This window comes from Agelaius tricolor, unplaced genomic scaffold (assembly GCF_023055355.1).
Source record: "Agelaius tricolor isolate 1412-34295 unplaced genomic scaffold, bAgeTri1.0.p SCAF_15, whole genome shotgun sequence".
Lineage (NCBI taxonomy): Eukaryota > Metazoa > Chordata > Aves > Passeriformes > Icteridae > Agelaius > Agelaius tricolor.
Genome location: NW_027269275.1, coordinates 13,635,005 through 13,659,991, shown reverse-complemented (window position 1 = coordinate 13,659,991; position 24,987 = coordinate 13,635,005). Strand labels below are relative to the sequence as shown.

Here is a 24,987-nt window from a genome sequence, read left to right as displayed (position 1 = left end):
CCCAAGATGGGACTAAAAGGCTTAGCTAATAAACCACTTATGAGGAGCTATAAAAGACAAAGCCAGGCACTGTTCCAGAAAAGGAGGTTGTTGTTATCACTACAATTAGAACTGGGCCTGTAATATATCTTGCTCTCTGCAGTGGCTAGTCTGGTCATTAGATATTTCTAGTTAAAGGGATGCTAAAGGTTTGTCACTCTCAAGTGTGCTTTATTTCCATATCCTCAGTAGAATTGTTTTAAGTTCACACCTGCAGTCATAGGAGGCCTATTATGATTCTACTGTTCTAACATAAAAGGACACAGTCAAACCTAAACCTTTCTTTTTAGGAAGGTAAATTCAGGGACCAGTGTCTTTGTACATTATGTTTGGTTTGGAAGTCCTGGGTAGTTTTCATTTTCTGTGTTTAATTCCTTACTGTGGTGAAGCTGAAGCTGTAGACTGTTGTGATTCTTACAAATAGACAATAGGTTTGGGTTTATTGTTACCTTTGAGTTTCTGACTGTTGCTGTGGTCTTCTGTCCTTACTGGGTGCTTGTAATTTAGTTTGATACTTAGGAAAGACTCAGCAGAAGATTGTGAGAGGAAAGGATAAAGGGTTTGGAAACAAAGTGTTGTGGTAAAACATCCAAGGGGCACAGTCAGATGAGTTTAGATAAAATGTTGGGGAAGAATTTAATTGAAGGAAGTCTCCTGTGCTATGTTGTACAGAAGACCAGACAGATGATTGCAATTGTTCCTCCTGAAATTAAAATCTCTAGTCTCAGTGTGTGGAAAAACCTGCATTTCCAAGCCCTGAGAAGCTTAGCTCAATGAGGAATGGGTTTTAAAAGGAGTGAGAAACAGGCCAAGTTATGACTCTCAGGTCTTTCTCCAGAGCTTGTTCAGGCAGGACACCTAGCCTGGTGCTCAGTTGTGTTCCAAAGAAGTCCAACTGTGGCAGTTTTAAATTTTTATCTTACTAGTACTGGGCAAAGATTTTCTACCAGTAATATCTCCGGGGCTTTCCTAACCCAGGCAAGTTGAACCTTTGGCATCATCAGCTCCTTAAGCTTAAGGAATATTGTGTGTAGTTTCTCAATGCTAGTGTGTTAGCACTGATGACCACAAGAATCCTATGAGCAGTTGTTTTGCTGTCTGTGGTAGGAAATAGTTGGTCAAAGTACACAGTTTGAGGGCAGTTCTGCAATCCTTGCTGAAGTGTCTCCTAACACTGGAAATAGAGCTTGTGTGAGGAAATCCTGCAAGGCCTTCCATGATTTCAGACTGATTCTTAAAAGTTATTACTTCAGTGCTTCCTACAACAGACTTACTTACCACTTAAGCAATGTAGGACTCATATGACAGATGTATAGCCTGTTTCCTGTTAGCTGAAGTTGCACAAGTTCTCACTCCTGTGTCCTCTGTCTCCCTTCTTTCCTCTGCAGACCATCACTGCCCTTAGCCCCATGTATGGCAGTCGCTTTGGCTACGCTCTCGCCAACGGCACCGTTGGAGTTTACAACAAGGCAGCGCGCTACTGGAGGATTAAGGTTAGTCCATTGTTGGAATATCATCACTCCATCATCCAACATCACATGAAGGCTGCCTGCAGACTTGGTATCTAATTCCAGGTCATTCTGATGTTACCCTTGGGAGAACTTTGCTGAGCAGAGAACTTAATGTAATTTTGTTCTTACAATATCTCCCTGTTTTTATAGGTTCTTATAAAATACCAGGTCAATTCCTGAAGTACTTTTGGGCTGTTGGTGGTGGTTTAAACAACAGGGATAAAACCATACAACTAGGGATTCTTCAGCTTAGCAAGAGACATTTGAGTTTGTGTTAGAAAATTCTCTGGCTGAATCAATCAACTTTTTCAGAAGCTGAAATCTTACATTGTCTATGTTCAAGGTTAATTTTTCTCATCAATAGCAACTTCCTGCTCCAGCAAATCAGTTTGACAAGATCCTTTCCTGATGCTCATTTTGATATTCTTAATATAATACAGAACAATATATTTAATAGTAATAAGAAGATTCCTTGAGAGGTGGCAGGAAGAGGCTCGTGGTTGTCCTCAGTAGTCTAATTTTATGACCATATTGAGGCCCTGGCACTTTTTTTTCCTAGAGGATTTGGTTTTTTACACTTCGTTTTTGTGAGTTCTAATCATCTGCTTGGATGGAAATGTATTTAAAGGAACTATCAAGTGCTTTAAAAGCAGTGTACTAGATTAGTAGTGCAAGGGCTAAGATGTCACATGTATCTGTGACCTTAGTGATGCTGAAACTTCCTGTTAAGAGGCATAGTTGTACTCCTTTCTGTACTCTCTGTAGTCTCACAGTCCAGTGTTTTGCACGTGGCAAGCATGTGAAGTTTAGAGAACATACCCAAGCTTAATTTGTTCTTTCTTTTCTGCCCTCAGTCAAAAAACCAAGCAATGAGCATACATGCATTTGACCTGAATTCTGATGGAGTGTGTGAGTTGATCACTGGCTGGTCTAATGGGAAGGTGAGTTTCTACAGGGGGAAAATGAGGAGCTGTAGATATGGGGGCTGTGTTTGAACAAGGCTGTTAAGTTATCTGATGAACAACAACCAAAAAATAAAAAAGACTTAGAAACCTGAGCACTGCAGATCTATTGCAATAAACCTAGTTTGGCTTCTGAGTCTTGTGCCAAATGCAAGATCAGAGAAAAGCTGCTTCCCCTGCTTAGCTCAGAGTCAATTGCTGAGGTGTGGCAAGTTGTTTCCATGGCAGCAGAGATCATATGCCACATCCTGGAGTTCTTGAGTGTCTCTATTCAGGTGTGTCTTGGGGACATGTGAATAATCCTCTGCAGTGTGTTCTGAATGTTCCCAAACCACGGGGAAGTCAAAGCAGTTATGTAACAGGAGAGCAGCGTCGGTCTTGACTGTGGCAGGATTAATCAAGCATTATTTCATTTTATGTAGAGCATTCTATACAGCTCAGTTTTAGTCTTTTAAGCCTGTTCCTTGGTATTCCCCTTTGCTAGAAATGACTGTTTTAACTGCCACATCTCTCCTGGATGCAGCTTGCCAGGTTTTTCTGTAAAGCTGTGCTTTTTTCTTCACACCTCTTATTACTCTCATTAGCCTGCAGCACTTTAATAACTTCATATCAAGCTGGCAGTCCAGAGCCCTGATGTGTTGTAACTTACATTGGATTAGATGTGTAACATTGTCAAAGAGAGAGCTGTGGTGGTGAAACAGCAGGCCAGAGGCCTTACAAACTGAATCCTGACTCCAGCCGTGAGAATCTGTGAGAAAGCTCACAGCTCTTCATGAGAGCAGAGTCCTGCAGCAGTGAAAAACAACTTGTTTTCCTTGAGAAAGAACTCTAGCACTGTAGAAAACAGCCTGCTTTCCCTGAGAAAGAACTCTAGGACTGTGAAAAACTCTAGCCACCTGTATAAACTATTATTACACCGTTAGGCAGGAAAATGAAAATTGTATGTCACAAACAACTCATTCTGCACGTACACACCAGCAGATTGAGTGACCAATCAATACAGAGTAACAACTTGTTACTGCCCAGTTGGGGATAGACAGGGGATGTTCTTTAAAACTCTATATAAAGACATAGGTGAATAAACCAGGATCTTTCCTCTTTGCTCCATAAATGTGTGCCCTGCATCTTCCTTTACTGAGCTCCACAGCAACAGAGAACATCTCCTTGCTTTACTCCTGTTCTTTTCCACTGGTAGTCCCTACCCAATTTGTTGGTCTGAAACAATCCATAACTCCTAGAAAGAGTAATGCTGTGACCTGTGCTTTGGAAATTACACAGTGCATGGAACTGAGCCCACCTCACCTTTCTTATCGAATGAAAGATAATTGAAGGTTGTGGTATTTTTGTATAAAAATAATTCACCACACAAGGGCTGCAGCTGAGAGGAGAGGTTGTAAATACTGCATTAAAGTTATTTCTGGTTTAGTCCCATCATTCCTGCATCATATGTGCATAACCTTTCCAGTGCAGATTTGCAGTTCCTTTTATTTCCTTCCTTTTTTAGTTTTGTGACTCAGGGAAGCATCTCTGAAGAGAAGTTCCTTCTAGCTCCTTCTAGAGTCTGCCTAGAGGTCATTTCTTGGTAGTACTCTTTTTCATGTGCGGTGTTTGGATGAGCAGAGCTGCAACTTCCCCTGCAGTTCTGTGAGCAGAGCTGGCTTTCAGTTAACAGCTCAGAGTATGGTATGACACATGTTTTGGAGTTGGCTTTTCTCTTCATGCTGAGGCTTGGAACTTTTTGTTTTTCCAGGTTGATGCACGCAGTGACCGGACTGGGGAGGTCATCTTTAAGGACAACTTTGCTTCCTCGATTGCGGGACTGGTGGAGGGGGATTACAGAATGGATGGGAGCACCCAGCTAATCTGCTGCTCAGTTGATGGTGAAGGTAGAAGCATTGTTAATGATATTAATGTAATACACAGCAATATCAGGCACATCACATCATCTCAGATTAGCTAAACATGGTTTTGGTTCCAACGTTTTGTGTGCCAAATTCCCTTTGCTTTATGTGCAGTTGAGGGAATTTTGAGTTACGCTATCTGCAAACAGGATTTTGAATATTGCCTTTTCTGTGAGAATCAGCATGTGTTTCATTATGATCCAAGAAACCATCAAAATTCATTTGTCTAATGGAAGAAACCCCATCCTAATGCAAAGATAATGATATTCAGTACAGACTCTGGTTCTTCAGGCTACATTATAATAGATGTATGTATAGGAAATCTTTTTTCTGTGTTTTAATTCTTTGGCCGCTTTAAAGTAGGTAAAGGTGTTTAAGAACTAAGGGTGTGTGTGTTTTGGTTTTCTTCTGCAGATGAAGAGTTTTTATATTAGAAATTTTAGATGTTAACAGTGCTTTGTTTCCTGGAAAATGCTATCCTGAGACTGGAGAAGTGGTGGATTTATCCCACCATGCATTCAAGAAGTCAGACCTTGTTATTGTGGGTGGAAATAAATATGATCACAGATGATTTAAATAAGCTCAGTATGAATTTACAGGGATGGCTCCAGGAAAGACACTGGTGTGATTATCCGACTCCTTGGCGTCAGTGGCCTGAGACAAGCAGGTCTGGCACAACCCATTTGAAACAAAAGCCTGTCCTTGTTAAATAGCAGTGTGTTTTGCTGACTGTCTTAATCACAGGCGGTGGGGATTTGCTGCATTTCAGCTTCAGCCTATAAACCTTTTTCCCAAGCTTATGGAAGGGGAGCATTGTAAGCAGTTCTGGATAACCTTGTCCTACAGAGTTGTGTAGGTTGGTATCATGAACATGATCATTCTTTTCTGATGTGTCCACTGTAGACAAGCCTTGCATGATGGGGATCCCTTCAGGCCTTAGTAATTAGTGTGGCTGGGGTTATATAGAGAGTGTTATTAGAGTTCTGTTTGGGACCAGCATCCTTTCACATGAGGTGTTCTGTGTTGCAGTGGTTTTTGTCTTGCTCTCATTTTAAAGGAATGATTCACTCAGAAATAATAAAGTGTGTCCTTTCATTGGAGGGCAGTGTGCAAGCTGAATGATTTCAAGTTCCATGTAACTTTTTAGAGGGCAGCAGTCATTTGCAGTCAGGCAGCATGTTCTTCCCAGGTAGAAGATTTTTGTCCCTGGCTTTCATTGTCAGAGCTGCAGTCAGGGTACACAGCCTTAGAGCAAAATGAAAGTTGTCTCATCACCTGTTCAGGTCCTCTGTCTCCACTGACAGAGGTATTTCCATAACTCTGTGCTCCACTGGGCTACTGGGAAACAAGTCTGACCCCTTGAAGTGAAGTATCCCTTGATTTGGGGAAAAGCTAATGTGGGTAAATCTTGTTTACTGGCTGATAAACAGTGACTTACAGCCACTTCCAGACAGCAACAACTCCTCTGACCAGCTCTAGAAATCCAGGTACACATTTTATTAATTTTGCATAATTGTAAACTTGCCTAAGCACCTTAAAGAATGATTGCAGTGGGAATCCTCTTGCAAAAGGACTGGGTGCTGCACTTGTCTGGTCAGGTGAGTACAGCTTAAAGACAGGTTGGAAATTCACCTTTTTTTTTTTTTAAAATATGCGGTTCTCTTGCCTCAGTCACCAAGAAAGTGAGAGACTGTGGGTCTAAATCAATGCTCAGGTTTTCAGCTGAATACTACTAGCTGAAGACCAGAACTGCAGAGGTGGTACAAGGGAGTCATGTAAGAGAAACTGAAGTTCTGGGCAGGCTGTTGAAGTCTTTGCTGAAATGGACTATGTTTTGTTTTTGTACAGTGCGAGGCTATCTGCCAGGAGGGGAGGAAATGAAAGGGAACCTAATGGATACAAGTGCTGAGCAGGATCTTATCCGAGAACTTAGTCAAAAGAAACAAAATCTTCTGCTGGAATTGAAAAATTACGAGGAAAATGCAAAGGTACTGCTTAAATAGTGTGTAGGGCCAAACCACACCTTGGTGTTGGGATAAATCCAGAGTAATCTGGGAAGCGGTTGTGGGGCAGTCCAGACAAGTCAGAGCTGTAGCTTGTCAGGATGCAGTGAGATTGTCTGCTGGGGGCTCCTGCCTCTGCATTTGGCTTGCTCCCTGTGCAAGTTCAGGACTTGCTTTTTGTATTTTAATAATGCTTTCTTTGCTTCTTCCTCTTGCCAGAGCAGTTGTGCTTAGAACTGGATTCCTTTCAGCCCTGTGCTTTGGCTTATGACTGAAAGTTGTAGTTTTCAGTACATAAACCATCTTGGGAGTCTGAGGGGATTGTGTGAGAGGATCAGGGAGCACTGCCAACATGTAGGAATCACACTTGTGACTTGGTAGTGAACGTTGCAAAAAATAGTCTGAAGAAAGAGCAAACTCACCTTTGAACAGCAAATGACCACCATGGCAGAAGCTTGGAATTCTGTAAGATTGTGTTTAAAACTGACATATGTGAAGTGTTTTTTGAGTAAGGGTTTGCATACAGAGTTGAGGTCCATCCCTAGTGAAGCACTCAAACATATTGTAGCCCAAGTGTCCACAGCTCCATGCCTCATCCAGCCACCACTCGTAGCTAGTTGGAAGTGTCTGGGAATTGTTGTAATACAACCTTCCTCTGAAAGAAAAGAGAACTGACTTGTGTATGTTTTCTAGGTTTTTTTGAATGAAAAGCTTGAAATTATGATACTGATGGGTGGTATGATGTGTTTTGTAACAGGCTGAATTGACCACTCAGTTGAAGGAAGCTGATGGGCAGAGAGGTCTAATTCCAGCAAACACCCAACTCCAGACAGCCCTCTCAGTTAATCTGGGCTCTGATAGCCAGTCTGCCCATGTGGAGCTGTGTATTTCCACCACAAATGGTGAGTGGTAACCTGCAACCATTGATATTCACTTCATGTAAAATAATGCAAATTTTTAGTTATATTTAGCTGGTGATTTGAATGTCTCCTCTTTATTGTCTGTAACGTCCCTTTTGTGGTTTCTTTCCTTTCAAGAGTTTTGAATCAAGCTTTGTTCTTTGGATGAGTCTTAGGGGAGAGGAGTTTGATGGAATTTGTTTCTTATTATGTGTTATTTTCTGAGGCAATTAACATTTAACTTGGATGAAACCAGCCTTGGATGAAAACTGCAGGGTGATCCCTGCAGCATTTCTTGTGTTGATTGTAAACACCAACCCACAGCTGCATTAGTGAGGGTGTTGCATGAATGAATGCAGCTGGATCTCAGCTGGCTTTACATGCAAAACTGGAATTACCCCAAGACAGTAAATTCACCTTGTACCAGGCATACATAGGATGCAGTCTGGTCCAGATAGTCCTGGTCACCTGGGATATTTTAACGATTCAGAGTAGTGATGTAAGGAGTTGAACATGCTTAATTCTGAAAACAGTGGTGGTTTGTTGCCAGAGGATAGCTTTTAATTTGGGAACTGCTTTTTCTTCCTGTTGCTAAGACACAATCATCCGTGCTGTGCTGATCTTTGCTGAGGGCATATTTGAAGGAGAGAGCCATGTGGTCCACCCCAGTGTCCAGAACCTCTCAGGCTGTGTTCGTGTTCCCCTTACTCCACCCAAAGATGTCCCCGTGGATTTGCACATCAAAGCCTTTGTGGGGTACCGAAACAGGTGAGTTGATGGTGTGATCTCTGCTGGTCTCCAAACTGTGGGACCAGGAAGCAGCAATAATGTGGCTTCATGCTTGTCCCATGGGAAGTGCACCGTTAATTCCTGCGTGTTCTATTTCTCTGTCTTAATGAAAGGAGAGCTGGGATGCTTTCTTAAAAGTATTGATGCACCTGTGGTGCTGAGTTCTTTTCCAGACAAAGTCTAAATGCTCTGGAATCACCGTGATCTCTTGTGTTCTGGTTCTGCTTTTAGGGAAGGAATACACATTTTTCCAGGAGATGCCTTACTGAGGGAATCAACAGATGCAGAGACTCTGTCCTGTCATCCCTAAGGGGCTGGGCCCTGGATCGTGGCTGCTCTGGATGAAGTACTTGAGCAAGCCTGGAGACACAGCTTTGTTTCTCAGGCTATAAAGTACTCCTGAACCCATTTGGCTTCAGGGCAAATAGAAAGGAACACATGCTTGATTTCAATACAACATTTTTCCAGTCTCCCGTGGAAATCTCTCCATAGAAAATGAAACATCTCTTCATATACCCTTGAAAACAACTTTCTTCCTGCTCACATCTGCCAGAGCTGTTGGTGCCTGAGGAGGCTGCATTCTTTCCCTGAATAGGGAGGCATATTTTGAGAGCTAGCCACCCACTGCAAAAAAACTGTATGGGACTGAATTCCCTTTCTGTTTTCTCTATTTGCCTTTATTATTGCTTTTAATAAGACTTCACTGACCTTGTAAAGAAAATACCCAATCATATAGTAAAATTGTAAATGTATTAGCCTAGAGAGTATCCTTCAGTGGATTATTGAAAATTACAGCAATGGAGAGGAATCATACAACCTCATGATAAGCCTGGAATTTCCAAGTTTCAGTGTTTCTTCTGGGGAAGGAGTAAGCAGCTGATTATGTACCTGAAAACTGTGGATGTTAGTCCTCAGCAAAAAAGAACCAGGAACCATTGCAATAGGTGAATCCTTTCTATGTTATTAATTCTCTGTTTTTCTGTTGGGTTGCTTCCAGCACACAGTTCCATGTGTTTGAGTTGACAAGACAGCTTCCTCGCTTTTCCATGTATGCCCTGAGCAGCCCAGACTTGGCCACAGAGCCCCTGAGCTTTGTTAACTGTACCATGAATGAGAGGCCACAAAGGGTGAGTTTCTGCTCTTCTTCCTGGTTTCAAGTCTTGCATAAATGGAGGGTTTGCAGTCAGCTTGAGATTCCCAATAGAAAGGAGAAATTATGCAGTGAACTGCACTACTGGCCTTTGGAGTCTGTGTATTTCAAGTCAGCCCTGCTTTTTTCTGTCTTTAAAAGATGACTCAGTTCAGGCACTCCAAGCATCAGGAATTCATTCCTGCAGGAACTAAAGGCCTGAGATCAGAGAGTGTTTCAGATACTATCTTGTTTGCTGTGTGCATGCTGATAGCAGGAGACCTGTAGTGAGTGTTGAATTTTGTAAATGAGCAGAGAACAGGAAAAAGGCAGCACAGTGCTCAGGTAGTGGCTCAGTTTCATAGCAGTCTCTGATTGATGGATTTGATTATTTTAGAAATATTCAGCTTTAGTGCAAGGATTCAGCTGTCCTCATTCTAAGAAGTCCATGACATGGGGTTATGGGATGAAATTTAGTAAATGAGATTTCCGTGGTGCCCTGAACAGAGTGTTCTGGTGCACATTATTTGCAGGGACATTGTGTGGTTCCCCAGGCTTTACACACAAGGGATGGCTGATGCTCTTAATTTTATTTTTGCAAGATCATTATGTGGCTGAATCAGAGCTTCTTGCTGCCAGAGGATGCAGAGTTCCAGAGTGCTCCCTTTCAGGTTTGCTTCACTTCCCTTCGTAATGCAGGTCAGCTCTGCATCAAAATCAAGCCTGGTGGAGAGGTGAGTACCTCCCTGGACAAGTGGAGCAGCCCTTCAATGATATTCCAGTAAAACCAGAGTACCCACACTGCCAGGAGGAGGCAGTAAAAGTGAAGGATGACTAAACAGGCAGAGAAAGTACTCATGCTTTTGGAAACTTCTGTGTCTGTTTACTGTCGGTGGGTAAAATTCCAGGGCCTGTTACTGAAGTAAACTGCTTAGCCTGAGGATCTGTAGGAAGGAGACAAATTATTTTCTCACAGAATGGTTTCAGGGAGCCATAATGTGAGGCACAAAGGCTGCCTGTAACTTCTGCCTGTAACTGGTTCTATGTGCACAGATGCCTCTCTGTCCCAAACCTGAATAAAAGCCCCTTTGAAATCAGTGTGTTCTTGTTTACTGAAAGCTGTAGAGCTTGCCCATGCCCTCTTGATAAAAGGACCTGCTTTGAGCATGAGTAACTGTTGGAGAGGCAATACTGCTGGGCAGTTTCAGATGTTCTGGCATGGAAGAGTGCTAAAGTGCTTTCTTTCCTTTCTGACAGATTTCTATCAACACAGATGATATTGATCTAGCTGGTGACATTATCCAGTCAATGGCCTCTTTCCTGGCCATTGAGGATTTGCAGGTGGAAGCAGATTTTCCTGCCTACTTTGAGGAACTGCGGAAAGTATTGGTGAAGGTAAAGAGGCTTTGGACATTTCTGAGTAGGGTTTTTTTAATGAGACGATCTCTAAACTAATTTATCTCTATTTTGTGGAAATCAGCCGACAATGGCTTGCTGTATATTCTGTGGGACACTCAACTTTCTGTCTGTTTTTGTTCTGTAGAACAGGCCCTTGGACCCATCAGTTGGTTGTTTAGGATAAAGTAAATATGTTATCTGGGAGACTGAGCTCTGGTTTTGGGTCAGCATGTGAAATGTGTATCTCAGTCTGCTCACCCTTTGTGAGGGCCAAGGTGCTGCTCCAGCAGTGGGGAGTGAGGGGAAAGAGGACAGTGTCAGGGATGCTGGTTGGTTAGGTTGGGATGTTATTTCCTATTGTGCTGGGCTGAGGTTTAGCCTGAACCCTGTGTGCCCAGGGTGCCACGGACCCTTGCTCATGAATTGTTTGCCCTGGACAGGTGGATGAGCATCATGCAGTGAATGAGAGGCTCACTGCTGACATGGCTGAGCACTCCAACCTCATCCGCAGCATGCTGGTTCAGGCAGAAGATGCCCGGCTCCTGGGAGACATGTGAGCAGTTGCTTCCTGCTTTGTGTGTTTGGGGTTTGGGGTTTAGAATGGCCAGTCTTTGCTTTTCAGGAAGAAAAGGGCACAGGAAAACATTGGTGTGATACAAGATTGCCTAGTTACAATTTTTGATGTAGAATTGTACCTTTGGTGGTCTCACCATGAGCTCTCCTTGAACCTTGTCATGTTCTTTAGGTAGGAAACCAGTCAGGGCAAGGCAACAGGGCAAGGGTAGGGGCTTAGTGTATAGCAGCTTGAATCTACTTCAGGATGGTGAGATATGTTAGAAAAGATATATTAAGGGAAGAAGGCAGGAAAAGCTATCTGTGGTGTGTGAAATTTTGAGAACAGCAAGAAAGAAATTTTTGGTGTCAGGTTTTCACACTGATTTGCTGTTTTCTGCTAATTTCGAGCTTTACTCTGAAGAGCAGCAGTAAAGAGGCCCACTACTGCAGGGCAGTGGTACTTTCACTGGGGAAAGTGGTGCCTCCACTTTGTCTTGTGGATAAAGTAACTGCAAAAATAGGCTGTTCAGATTTTTTTAGTAAAATAATGAGTATAACCACCATGTCTAGACAAGTCTGTTGTCTTCTGTGTGGCAGAGATGCAGGTGACTGTGGTAGCCAACACAACCATGTATTCCTCCACCTTTATATTGACAAACCAGGAATGACTTTCTTGTCCTCAGAGATGCAAATAACTGGACTGATTGTTCCCCAGGAAAAACATGAAGACACGCTACAGTGAGCTGTATGACCTGAACAGAGATTTAATAAATCAATACAAAATTCGTTGCAACAATCACACAGAGCTGTTGAATAATCTGAAAGCTGTGAATCAGGCAATCCAAAGGGCTGGGCAGTTACGTGGTAAGTCTGTCTTTTTGAAAGTGGGGAGTCTCAGACCCCCAGAGAGGCACATAAGATATGTCCCAGAGGTCACCTGGGTTAGTTAAGTGACTTCAGGCTTTTTGGCCTGAAGCTCAGTAGAAGTAATTTTTCATTCTTTAGTCATAGCCAGTTATGTGTGACAATCAACTGTGAGTGTCCCATATATTCTGGGATCACAATTCTGTAAAGAACAATTTGAAATAATTTCCACATTTCTGAATGAGGCAGAAATTGATAGTTTTGTTGAACATACTACTTTAAAAATGCTTTTAGAATTACTTCAGTTCTTAGATTATAATTCTGCTTTAAAAAAAAAAGCAACTACTAACTTAAACAGGACTGTTTTATCTGCATTATTAGCCCTGTAGGTCTTCGGGGAGGGAGGTACTTTTTTGTATGTTTATAGCATTCCCCTTCCAACAAACTCTCATAAAACAGAGCTACAGGGGATTTTTCTTTAAAGAAAGGATTTTATTTATGTACTAGAAAAAAGGTGGTGATTCATCATGTGTTAAAAAAGCATTTGAAAGAAACCCCAAAATTTTCAGCCTGGATCAAATAAGTATTTTTACCAGTTTCTTACTCTATAACTGAGTTTTTTCCCTTTCTTTTCCTTTTTTTTCCTCCTTTCAGTTGGCAAACCTAAAACACAAGTGATCAGTGCTTGTCGGGATGCAATAAGAAGCAGCAACTTCAACACACTGTTCAGGATAATGCGTGTGGGAACAGCTTCTTCTTAGGGAGAGGAGCAGCAGCTGTGCAGAGGCAGTGATTCCATGCACTGAGCAGATAATGGGTAATGGGTGACAAGCAGTTAATTCAGACCCCTACTCCACTGCAGAGTGAAGTAATTACAATGATATTGCTGTAGTTAAGTTGTCAGGTGAGAAATATTACAGAGACCAAAACTCCATGAAGAGACCATCAGAGTTTAAGTGCAGATGTGGTATTTATGTAAGACAGAAGTTCAAACAGTTATTTTTTATTACAGTAATTTATTTATGTATTTAAATATATTTTGTAGTTAAGGCATTGGTCTTTTCCATTAAAACATAGACTGGCTTGACTGATTTTGTTCTGATTTTGTTGGGGAGATGTTTACTGCTAAATTTACGTGTTGAAAAAAACCAACCCAAACAACTTCTCTGATTTCTGCTGCATGGTTCATTTACACTTGAGCTTCCTGTGCTGGAGAGTCCGGGGTTTCACGCAGGGATGCGTGGCTCTCTAGGTAAACTGCAGAGCAGTGCATGAAAACCACCAAAAGATAACATCTTGCTGGCTCTTAAGCCAGAAGATCTTTGACAGATATCCAGTTCCATGATCTGTGCAGGTAGGAAGTGATCTGTTTCATATCCAGCACTCTCCCCACACCTGGATTGCAGAAGGTTTTGCTTCTAGCTACTGGTACTGTGCTACTGCTGGAAAAACTGCAAGATACTGAGGTGGGCAAAGGTGCATTTCAGGAACAACAAAAACAAACTACACACCCAAGCTTGGTGCATAATCATGAAGAGCTAGTAATACTTAATGGGATCAAAAGAAGGTATTGGAAAATGACTTGGCTCCTGGCTCAAACCTGTTTAGTTGTGTGATCTCTTAGAATTGGATTAAGTAAGGCTCTATCTGAGATCTAAAGGTATTTTAGAACCTTTGCCAAAGCAAATTTCTTTTGGAAGCTAAAAATAACCTGCACAGGATGGAGGTTGGGGCCCAGTGCTCCTGCATCAGCATCACCCTTGCCACCATACAATGGTGTTAGCGACGTGGGCAGGGAGGAGTTGGCCCATCTCAAAGTTCTTGGGTGGCTTCCTGGGGCTGTCAGAAGGAGTCATGGCCTCTAAATGGTCTTTCTTAGGAGCCAGTACTGAATTAAAACCAGCAACACCCTTTGTTACAGAGCCACTGGTGAGCGTGGTGTGCCCAGTTGAGTGGGGAATGTAATTCTCACAACATGTTTTATTCCCAAAACTGCCCCTCACCACTGCCTTGGCCCCTTCCATATGGAGAACTCTGCTGCTGAAAGCACAGACCTGTGTCAGTCAGAATCTGCAGCCTGAGCTCATTTGAATCCTTTCAAGAAACTGGTTGTTAGTCAAATCCAGCTGCTTGGTAGAAGGGTGGTGAGCCACCCATGCTGTTCTAAGCAAGTGAGCTCAGAGACTTGATTATGGAACAGTCTCCTGGCATAAGTGCTGGGCTTTCTGCCACTTGCTGTACCTGTTCCCACTGTTTCAAGCTCTTGTTCTTTATGTTCAAAATCCTAATGCTTGCTTGCTTACATTTATGTACTCCATTTAATGATAAGAGAGCAGCTCTGATCAGAAAGCAGCTTTCCCACCAGTCTGATTTTCAGGACTACATCCCCAGCTCTGGTCTGCTCCTGGCAGTGAGGTCTGTCCTTCACTCGCTGTCCAGACCTTTGGTAAGGCTGATTTCCCCCATCTAAGTTTCTGAAAACATATTTGTAATTTATTTTCCTGTAAAACCAACTTTTACCTTTTGCAAATGAAAAATGCATGTACTTTGAAAGTGGCTGCACCTAATTGTAAATACAGATTGGTATCCAGCAAGAGCATCTATAGAGAAAGCTCCCATTACTGGCACTGTATAAATGAAGGCCCCTCTTCCTCCAGTAGCTCATGTCATTTGAAATTTTAATGAGTGAAGTCTTTCCTCTGTACCTGCAGCACCAGTCATGCCTGGGGCTGCCTGTGGCTTTAGGACCTAACAAGAAGGGTGGGAGAGCAGAGACATGTTCATTTTTAAACCTTTGAAAGCTAACTGCAAATTTGGCTTCTTAAATTACTTCATCTGAGTCACCAGAGGAAGAAGGGTGGTTCCTTGTGTGATCAGGTAGATAGGGGCTTGCTCAAGCAGAGGCTGGTATGCCCTCTAGTGTAATACTTATTATTAAAAAGCAGCAAGCTCTAAAGAGCCTGACTTCTTCCCAATCTCCTGGAAGGATGTTCCAAGATCTACCAAGCTCATTGTTAGGCTCACAATGCAGTCAAAGAAGTAACTTTGTTTTGTTAATTAATTTACTCCCAACTTTGCCTAGCAGACTATGCTGTGAATAGCTGTGGTGTCTGTCACTTTTGTTCCAAACTACCCAAATATTTTTTTTTCTTTGAAACCTCCATTACTTGTCTTGTTCTAGGGGAGAGCTCAGAACAAGAACTTGTTTCTGTAAGAACTGCTTTCTTCCCAGGTAGAGCTGCTGTCCCAATAGGCAGAAAAGTACCTCAGAAACCATGATGCAAAAGGTTCTGTCCTCACTTCAGGATTTGTTCCTAGCTTCATCCCCTGTCTTTGTAAGTGGCAAAGGAAGATTAAAACCAAGTAAGAGAGTTTTGGCAGCACACAGAGATGCTGGCTTTGGGAAATGAGTCAGAGTATGAACAAGATCTTGCAACAGCAGCTTGGGGCAACCACCTCCCAGCCATCCTTCCTGCCCAACAGAGCATGAGGGAGTAGCTAGAACTGAGCAGCTGCTCATCATCTGGGATGGAACTGACACTGGAACTAGAGAGTCCTGCACAGCACTCTCTAAGAGCAGCGTTGGCCCCTTGCTCTGGCTCCTGTGGAGGCTGAGATACCTTTCCCTTTGGAAGCAATGGCAGGGGTTCCTTGTTTGAACTTTGTGTATTGGGATCGAAGCTGAAGGTTGCTGCTCCTGTATCTTCATGCAGACATGGCCACAGGACATCCCACCTGCTCAGGAAAGGGTGCAGAGTACTCATGTCTGTCTCAATGCACAGTATTAAAAATGTGCAGGGAGGTGTTGCACCAGGGCCACACTCACTGCCTTTCTTGGAGTGTTTACCACAGGAGTTGCCTGGCTGCTGCCTAAAACATCTGAGCTGATGTCCAGTGACAGAAGCCATGTTAAAACCCAGGAGATCCCAGGACATAACAAGGACACAAGGCCATGCTGTTTGGTGACCTCCCTACTACCTGTGGACACCAAGCCTGTGAAAGGTAAGTTGCCTCATTCCTGCTCCCAGTCCCTGGCCCCTGTTCTGAGGCTGGAGCTCAGAGCTGTCTGCACACCCACCCAAGGAGACTGTGCAGGAGCAGGTTTCTTCTTGGCTGTTTAGCTGTAAATTCTTTGGAAAAAGGGCTGCATCTAGGTCTGTCTGTACAGCATTTAGCATAATGAAGTCCTGTTCCTTGTTATGGTGCCAAGTCCTTCCCAGTGCCTTTATAGCCTCACTGTTTTCCTTCCCAACTCCAGAGTTGTGCAGCTGGAAAAACCTCATATTCCACATGGCGGCTCCTTTATTTTTGTCTCAGGAACACAGTTAAGCCCCAGAAAATGTCTTGGGCATTTTCTAACAAAACTTGCTTGACCAGTGTATGAAACATTTAACTGACCCATTTCCCTTTTTTTTTTTTTAATAAAATCAGTCAGCAGCTTGGGGCAATGGACAGTTGTAGTTCTCACCCTGATGGGTCAGAGATGCCACTGTGCTGCTCCCACGATAGAACAGCTGGAAAGGTGACAGCTGTGTGACAACCTCACCCACAGAGCGTTAAAAGCAGTTGAGAGTGTGTTACAAAGGACTCAGGAGAAGACTGAATTCCCCTTTTTGCAGTTAAAAAAACCACCTGCCCCCACATTATGCAGTGTGATGGAGTTGCATGAGCAAAGTTTGTCTGTGCTTAGGTCAGAGCTGAAGGTCTGTGTGGGAACCTGCCCACCACCACTGTTCTCTGTGACAGTGGTCACACCACTCCATCACTCATAATAGACAAAGGAAAAGTCCCAAAATCCTGTTTTGTTTGGATGCTTGTTCAGGCGTGCCAAGCTTCGATGGTTGATGTATTTCACAAACTTCATTGTTTCTTTGTCTCTATAAACTAAGGCCAAGCAGTTGTCCTCTGGATTCACTGTCAACAGCTAGAGGACACAAAGATAAGGAAGGAAATCAGTTTCACAAAAATAGCTTTGATAAAATTCTTAAAAAAAACCAAAACAGTTTCAAAAATCAGTTAGAACAAAGGGCTGGCATTAGAAAATAATCTGTGACACTCTTTTCATTTTAATACCCTTTACCTGAAGCAGTTATACATTAAGGGCTTCTGGACTTCTTTCTAGTATGACTGCTCAGCACTGTCCTAGTACTGATGCTGAATGGGACCCCAGTGAACAGCACTTCCCTGGACAAGTGTTATCCCTGCTACAGCCTTGTGTCCCTTCAAGGCAGGCTTCCCAAACAGCCCTGGGTGCAGGTGCTGTGAGGCACTCTCAGGGCCCAGGTCTCATGCTTTAGGTAAACAGCAGCCTCTTGAAGCTGAGGCCAGAGCTTTGCCCATGAGCAGTGACTGGGGCAAGGAGGCTCCAATGCACTACTGAGCACTCTCAGCATTATCTTGGCATTATGACAAAGTGTAATTATGTTTCTCCACCCTAAACAGCTTTATTTGATTTTATCTGAGGTCCTTACCTCTTCATCTTCACCTTTAGCAATGTAGGAAGTAAAGCCACCATATTCAGGATCCCAGTCTTAAAATAGAAAAGAAAGATTCTTAGAAACCTCAGTGCTGTCCAGGCTCCATGCAGCCTTCCAGGAGATGCCATTTTTTCACCCCACTCCCCAGAGTTACTGGATACAGGGTAAGTATTTACCTCCTGCCAGTCTATTTGTTTTCTTCTGTTCAGAAACAACTTGAAGCAAATGTACTGGATTTCCCTTTTATGGTAGATGGGCTATTTAAAGTTGTTTGGTGCACTGCTCCTCACCTGTAGAACAGTTCTGCCCTAGCAGATATGCCAAAGGATTTCAATCAGCTGTACATTCTGGACTCATCTGGTCTAAAATGCTTGTGTTTAGATTTTTTACCACTATGTAACTAGCAATCAACCCAAAATGCCTAGGTATGACTAAAGTAACTTTTGAAAAAGCTGGGCTTTGTGTATTGGAGGTGTAGTGATAATTCTGATGTGAAAAGGGGTGGAACACTCCTGGGTGTTGTGGCCACCTGTCCCTCCAGCGTGCCCAGAGCCATTGCCGAGCACAGGAAAGGTCTGGGAGGCTCAGCCTTTCCCTCTGCCCAAGCGCCACCTCCTGGCGCAAGCGGGAAAGGCCAGAGATGATTCCAAGGCCACAGTCCCAAACCTTTGCATGAGGACTACTGAAGACAGGGTTTATGCCGAAGTGAGGACTAGGACAAAGTCTACAGACACCTTCTATATAAGAAAAAGCAGGGAAATTTTGGCTGTTTTAGCACTTCTGAGAACTCAGAAATCATTCCTTTATGTAAATCTTGTACAAGGAGAGTCTGACATCTCTCTTTCATCCACTTACCTTCACAGCCACAGAAGAAGAGGAGGTCAAGAGCAAATTCTGTGGCTTGAGAGTCATGGACCAGAGTGTAGTGCCCGTGGGTCCAGCGTCGCAGCTCCCCCGCACACACAGGGGTGCCCGAGCCTAGGAGAGGGCACAAACACCCAGGGAGAGCCATGAAACCACACCAGCTGAGCTCAAAGCCTGTGAGGAGCTCAGTGATCTCACACCACTGTGAAATTGTCTGCTGGCCCCAGTGAAAAAGGGTAAAATCACATATCACATACCAGTATCTTTCCTAGAGGAGACTCTAGGTTAGGTACTTTGAACAATGTGTAGGAGTGGGACCAAGATTTGCTCCATACATCCTCTGCTCCTGGTAACTATTCTGGTGGGATTTTTTTCAGTGGGACTTGGTTTTTTTATTACCAAGTGTCCAGTAACTTGTCTGACATAGTGCATGCAGGATGAGCACTTTCAAAAATTCTACCCTTAAACTTCAGAGCCACTAGTTTTAAATAAACATCACCAATCAAAATCCAAAATGAATCTAATCTTTCATACCTGTCACTGCTGACAACTAAACTGAACTAATGTTTAGGCTGACAGTGTTTTCTGAAAGGTTGAATGCTAGTTTTAGGTATCACTTTTCTAATTCTAAAATTGTTTTACTTCTGACCCGCTCACATCTCTGTTTTGGATTTATTATCTCATAAAAGAATATGCTTTATATGAAGCAGGGGTATGTGGATGTAGAAACCACACAACTATTGTCAAAAGATTAACAGTCCCCCCAAAAGTCCCACCTTTAGGACTTAGGTCTGTTCAAAATAGTATCTTCAAATTAGTCATTGATTTACTCCAAATTCTTTTGCAATGATCACTGATTTCAGATAATCAGTCTAAAATGCTTCAAGTCCCACATTTGTGCTGGTGCCTTGTGCTGGTTGCAGTACAAGGTGAAACCCTAGTTCCATGAAAATCCCTGGGAATTAAGTTGAATCCTTTCACACTGCTGCTGCTCTACTCACTGCTCTGCATCTCGCCGTCCTGTGCTTCAGGGGCGCTCTCAGGCTGGTGTGGCTGATGGGAATCGCCATTAGCTGGTTGTTCAGTCTCTTCCTGCTCAGGTTTGGGACTGCTGTGCCCACTGGTGTCTGCTGCTTGTCCCTCCCCAGCATCTTCATCCTCATCAGAGGGAGCCAGGAAGTGCAGTTTTAGGCCAGTGAAGTTGGAAAGCAGTAAAAATAAGGCCTCAGAGCGCAGCAGCTGCAGGAATTTCTTCAGGGTGTCCGGAAGGCTGTCTTCCTCTGCTGCCTCATAGAGTCTGAAAGACAGCAGATGTATCTCCTTGGGGGAGAGCCAACAAGGACCACATCTAGATGGACAGCATTGACCAGTGCAGCCTCATGGCAGCTCCTACTCAGCCTGATCACCAGGTGCAGCGTGCTGTCATTCCCCACCTTTTATTGGCTGGCCCCCGACTACTCCACTGGATCTCTTTGTTCTCCAATGCTTCACATAGTAGTTGGTATTTCTCTTTCTAGGAGGAAGAGATGCAGAAATATTAACATTTAGCTCCCCAAAAAACAAGGTTGAAGACAAGTGTTTTATTTCTGCTGAGTCCCGATGCAGCAGTGTACAGGCAGTCAGAGGGGATCACTCCACAGAATCAGAGTGGTTGAGGTTGGAAAGGGCCTCTGGAGGTCACCTGGTCCATCCTCCTTTAGGTGTGAAACTTAGAAGGTGTTTTGTTTTAATGGGTGTGCCAGCAAGCCCTTTCCCAGCCTTCATGCCATGTGGTACCTGCCAGCCCCTGACCAGCTCTGGCAGATCACATCAAAGTGAACCACTGGGCTCACCTTAAGAAAGTCTTTGAGGAGAATTTCTGATCGCTCCTCAAATTCCTCCTGGATTTGAGCTTGGGAGTCCAGGTCCAAATAAACTTCATTGATCCACTCATACAATATTTCATGCTGGAAGGGAAATGGATAAGAACACTGAATTTTGAGAAGTGAAGAAGATTCCCAAATTCCCCCTACCGAGCTGGCAGCAGAGCTCGATTCCTACACACAAACACACTTCACTGCCTGAGTTCACTGCACCACAGGTATTCACCACATTCTCTGAACTACTGTAGGTATGTAAAACATACAAAGATACATAAGAAAGAAACTGGATACAAATTTATTAACAGGAAATGAAAAGGAGAATGGGATAAAGATTAAAGCATCCCCAGCGCAGTGATGCATTCCCTAACAGGTATTACAAGAACAGGACAGAGACAGAAATGTAGATATGCTTGTTACTCACATCATAGGGGATGTGTTGGCTCCTGGCCAAGGGGGCTTCAATGTGTCGTGCAGGCCTGGCCATGGACGGGCCATGGAACCAACCACTCACGGACAGGCGGCACTTCTGTGACAGAACTTCTGACACCTGCAATGACAGGGACAGCACTACTGTCACACAGGGACAGCTGGAGCAGGCACTCACTGCCACACAGGGAGCAGCTGGAACAGGCACTCACTGTAAACAGGGAGCAGCTGGAACAGGCACTCACTGTCACACAGGGACAGCTGGAACAGGCACTCACTGCCACACAGGGAGCAGCTGGAACAGGCACTCACTGTCACACAGGGACAGCTGGAACGAGCACTCACTGTCACACAGGGACAGCTGGAGCAGGCACTCACTGTCACACAGGGAGCAGCTGGAACAGGCACTCACTGTCACACAGGGACAGCTGGAACAGGCACTCACTGTAAACAGGGACAGCTGGAACAGGCACTCACTGTCACACAGGGACAGCTGGAGCGGGCACTCACTGCCAACAGGGACAGCTGGAGCAGGCACTCACTGCCACACAGGGACAGCTGGAGCGGACACTCACTGCCAACAGGGACAGCTGGAACAGGCACTCACTGTAAACAGGGAGCAGCTGGAACAGGCACTCACTGTCACACAGGGAGCAGCTGGAACAGGCACTCACTGCCACACAGGGACAGTGGAGCAGGCACTCACTGCCACACAGGGACAGCTGGAACAGGCACTGTGCAAACTCCTGACAGGAAATGGACTTGGCTCCAGAGAGCCCACTGCATACACAGAAATGTCAGACAGGCCTAGACCAGGACAGATTATCAGAGAGAGGTCTATTGTCCTGAAGTCCATTGCAGGGTTCCAGAATTCCAGTCTAAGCTTTTACTCCAAGCTCACAGAGAATCCATTCTCTCTCTTCTTCTGAGAGCTTTGAGTAAATCACTATCTGAAAACAATCAGGGCAGTAACCAAGTAGATGCTGCTCTTAATTAACATCTGTAGGAGATAAACGACACAAAAATAACCCCCTAAGTGGCCTAGGTCAGGACATGCCTAACCTATATCACTGATTATCTTCCTTTCCAGCCTTCTGCTCTCTGGCCCTGTTTGATACAGTCCCTGGTACTCTCAGGTACACAGGAGTGTCAGATTTCAATCAGGTGTTTGTGCCATGCAGATCCCCAAATTATTCATTCTGTTCCCAGGCCTTTTCCTGACAAGTCTCACAGAGTACTCCTTAACTGTATCAGCATTTCTGCTGCAGGGCACTGCACTGTGTCTGTGTCACTGAGGGGGTACAGCCAGATCTGCACAGTGCCCTTGCACTGTTGGCAAGGTGATGGATGGCCTGAGGAGCTCTTCTGGAGCAAAGTCATGACCACCATATCAAAATGTGAGCTATTTTAAAACAAGCCAACAAACAAACAAGTGAGAGCTAAATTCACAGCAGTGGCTTGCCAGGATAGTAACACAAAATAGAAATGGAAATTTTTCTTTCCCAGGATGATGCAGCTAGACTGATGGTTTAAATTTGGCTTTGTTGGTTCTTGTCCTCCTTTAAGTCCTTAAAGGCCTCTCTTTAGCACACACCACTTAGCACAAGTATCCACTCTACCCACAGTTCTTCTCCCTCCCCATCAGGACTGTAATAACACACAGAATGAATAACCACAACAATGAAGATTAAAAAATTAACAAGAGACAGCTCCTTGCCTGGTGGAAAGAGACTGGAGACACTTCAAAGAAAACCAGGGTGTTCCATGAAGGCACTAATGACTTGGTGATTTGCTGTGGCTGAAAGTGTTCTGAGAAAGAAAACATATTCTGGTTAAGATATGAACTGGGACTTCTCTCTGACAACATGATTCTGTGACTGGTGGGACACCTGGGCATAAGGAATGGAGCTCAGAGCAAGGGGGCTTGCTGAGGAATCAGTGCAACTCTGCATGGAGACAGGAAGAGGGAGTTGGGGCTGTTCAGCTTGGAGGAGGGAAGGTTCTGGGGCAACCTAAAGCCTCTTCCAGGGCCACAAGGAGCTACCAGGAGTGCTGTAGAAGGACTTGGGACAGACAAGGGCATGGAATAACAGAACAAGGGGGAATGGCTTCAAACAAAGGGTGTGTTTAGATTAGCTATTAGAAAGGAATTCTTTACTATGAGCAGTGATGCACTGGCACAGGTTGCCCAGAGAATCTGTGGATGCCCCATCCTAGAAATGCTCAATGGGCTTTGCAGTATCCTGGTCTAGTAGACCATGTCCCTGCCTAGAGCAGGCAGGCTGGAACAGATGAGCTTTAAGATCCCTTCCAACCCAAACCATTCTGTGGTTCTGCTGCTGGAAGGGGAAGTTATTGTCATCAGTCTGGAGTTCTAAGCAGTGGCATTGCTTCCATCTTGCCTCTGCTCTTGACCCTTCCAAAAGTTTGTCTGCTGTTGCCTGTTAGTACTGTCTGCAAAGTCTGCTACAGCCCATCCCTAAGGGACACACTTTACTCATACATCAGCTTCTCTGAACAAAGGACAAACTCTTTATCTCCCTTCTACTGTCTGAGGTGAGAATTGCTGCAAGGGCCACGTGAGCTTCATTTTTTCATCCACCCGAGGCTGAGCTTGGAGCTTTTACCATCTGTGCTGTACAGATCCAGCGTTCCCCCATCACTTTTCTCCCAGGGTGGGACAAGGTACAGGATGAAGGCGATTCTCCGACCTTCCAGTTCATCATCGTGGCACAGCAACACATCTGCAATTACACACGTTTTGCTGCTGTAGCATCTTTCCAGTTCATGCATGATTCATTCCAACAACTGCTTCCCAGTTTTGTCCCCACAAGGATGTAACAAGAAAAAACATGTTCTTTACAAGAACTGCATTTTCACTCATCAGCATCACCAGCCTGAGATCTGCAAGATTTACTTCTGTGGGACTACAATTGACAGATCAGGCCACTCTGAAGGTGCAGGCAGTATACATCAGCAACACTTTTATCATCATTTGTAGTTCATTTTCAGACACTGTTTTGCTGCTGACAGCCTCTGGGACCCTCTGGAACTAGAATAAAATTAGTTGTTCTATAGACATTTTATTCCCTACACATACATAGAAGCTTTAGGGAAAGAATCACTTAGAGACTGACCAGTATACTCATATTTAGCACAGGATATGTCAATAGTTGGCTCCAGCTCTATCTGGGTCACAGCAGAAAGCCACACTTGGAATTCTTCACACAGAGCATGCCTGGGAAGATAAGCACACAAATAAGTGTCATGCTGTGTTATAAAACATATAATAATAGACTAAACTAATTTATTGTCTCCCTGCCAACTGTTTAAACAGTTACAGCTGATGTTGCTGTAAGTGACAGTGTGTTTCTGTAGAACCACATAGGTGCTGGCCAGGAAAACAGCCCAGTGCTCACAGCACTGCTGGGAATAACCAGCAGCAAGCATGCAACCAGTCAGAAGGTGCACCGGGAAGCGTTTCAGAGGTGACAGGAGAGCTGACTATGGATGAAAGCTGAACAGACTTCAGTGCCCATGGCAAGCACAGAGCAGATTCAGCGGTTTTTGGCCCGAGTATGGGGCAGAAGGCGACCACGCCGCAGGCCCATCCCGCAATCGCCTTCCCTGTGGAGCCACCACAGAGTGGGGCAGGACCCCGAGCCCACGCTTTACCTCAGGGCAGCGACGTGGGGCTCCTGGCTTGCCCCCAGCTCCTCGGACTGCGGCGGCCCATGGAAGAGAAGAAGAGACGGGGTTAGGGTGGCTGGGCTGGGAGCAGCTTGGCCCGGCCCGGCTCAGCTCGGCCCCGGGCCCACCTGCCACAGCGAGAGGAGGTCGTTGCGCCGCCCGCGAAAGTCGAGACCCAGCAGTTCATCCCGCAGCGCCTCCGCGAAAGCCGAGCCCGCCAGAAAACCGGGAATGACACCGTGCCGGAACGGGGCCGGCTCCAGCACCACCGCATCTGCGAGGGAAAGGCCGTCGGTGAGGGGCGGGGAGCCGGGCCACGCCGTACCGTGCCGGTGCCGGAGCCGCTCCCCGCGGGCCCGGCCGGGCCGTACCGTGCCGCAGCCGCTCCCCGCGGGCCCAGGCCGCCCCCGCGCGCTCCCGCAGCGCCGCGTCCCCGAGGGCCGCACAAAGCTCCGCGCGCGCCTCGCGCCTCCCGCGCTTCGCGGCCGCCGGCGCTGCCGCTCCGTGACGCTTGGTGGCCATGGTACCGTCCGGCCGGACTACAACTCCCTGCGGTCCCCGCGCTTCGCCCGCGGTGGCCAATCGGATCGCGCGCGGGCGGAACGGGAAGCCGTCGGC

At 45.0% G+C, this 24,987-nt stretch overlaps 2 protein-coding genes across 3 annotated transcripts in view; one reads left to right on the top strand and one right to left on the bottom strand.

The window, feature by feature from the left end:
* BBS2 (Bardet-Biedl syndrome 2) overlaps positions 1-13,137 on the top strand; it is a 19,085-nt gene extending 5,948 nt beyond the window's left edge. Inside the window, exons 6-17 of the mRNA XM_071440480.1 lie at positions 1,428-1,532; positions 2,405-2,491; positions 4,263-4,398; positions 6,262-6,401; positions 7,174-7,318; positions 7,912-8,083; positions 9,102-9,231; positions 9,836-9,967; positions 10,491-10,628; positions 11,072-11,184; positions 11,902-12,050; positions 12,705-13,137. Of these exons, the coding sequence (XP_071296581.1) occupies positions 1,428-1,532; positions 2,405-2,491; positions 4,263-4,398; positions 6,262-6,401; positions 7,174-7,318; positions 7,912-8,083; positions 9,102-9,231; positions 9,836-9,967; positions 10,491-10,628; positions 11,072-11,184; positions 11,902-12,050; positions 12,705-12,811 (1,554 nt within the window). The 3' untranslated portion in view covers positions 12,812-13,137. The remainder of the gene's footprint in view (positions 1-1,427; positions 1,533-2,404; positions 2,492-4,262; positions 4,399-6,261; positions 6,402-7,173; positions 7,319-7,911; positions 8,084-9,101; positions 9,232-9,835; positions 9,968-10,490; positions 10,629-11,071; positions 11,185-11,901; positions 12,051-12,704) is intronic.
* On the bottom strand, positions 12,998-24,987 carry OGFOD1 (2-oxoglutarate and iron dependent oxygenase domain containing 1). Of its 2 annotated transcripts, XR_011681305.1 has the most exons (14): positions 24,741-24,987; positions 24,498-24,643; positions 24,355-24,401; positions 23,817-23,917; positions 23,307-23,423; positions 22,397-22,488; positions 20,675-20,800; positions 20,224-20,337; positions 19,825-19,904; positions 19,393-19,688; positions 18,383-18,505; positions 17,704-17,835; positions 17,522-17,580; positions 16,896-16,974 (listed from the first exon to the last, which is right to left on the bottom strand). XR_011681305.1 is itself a non-coding variant. In XM_071440483.1 (13 exons), exons 1-13 carry the CDS (start codon positions 24,889-24,891, stop codon positions 16,813-16,815), a joined length of 1,614 nt encoding a protein of 537 aa, XP_071296584.1. In that variant the 5' UTR covers positions 24,892-24,934; the 3' UTR covers positions 12,998-16,812. The 2 variants fall into 2 exon arrangements, 1 of the variants encoding a protein (XP_071296584.1); XM_071440483.1 differs by lacking the exon at positions 17,704-17,835 and having other exon boundaries at positions 12,998-16,974; positions 24,741-24,934.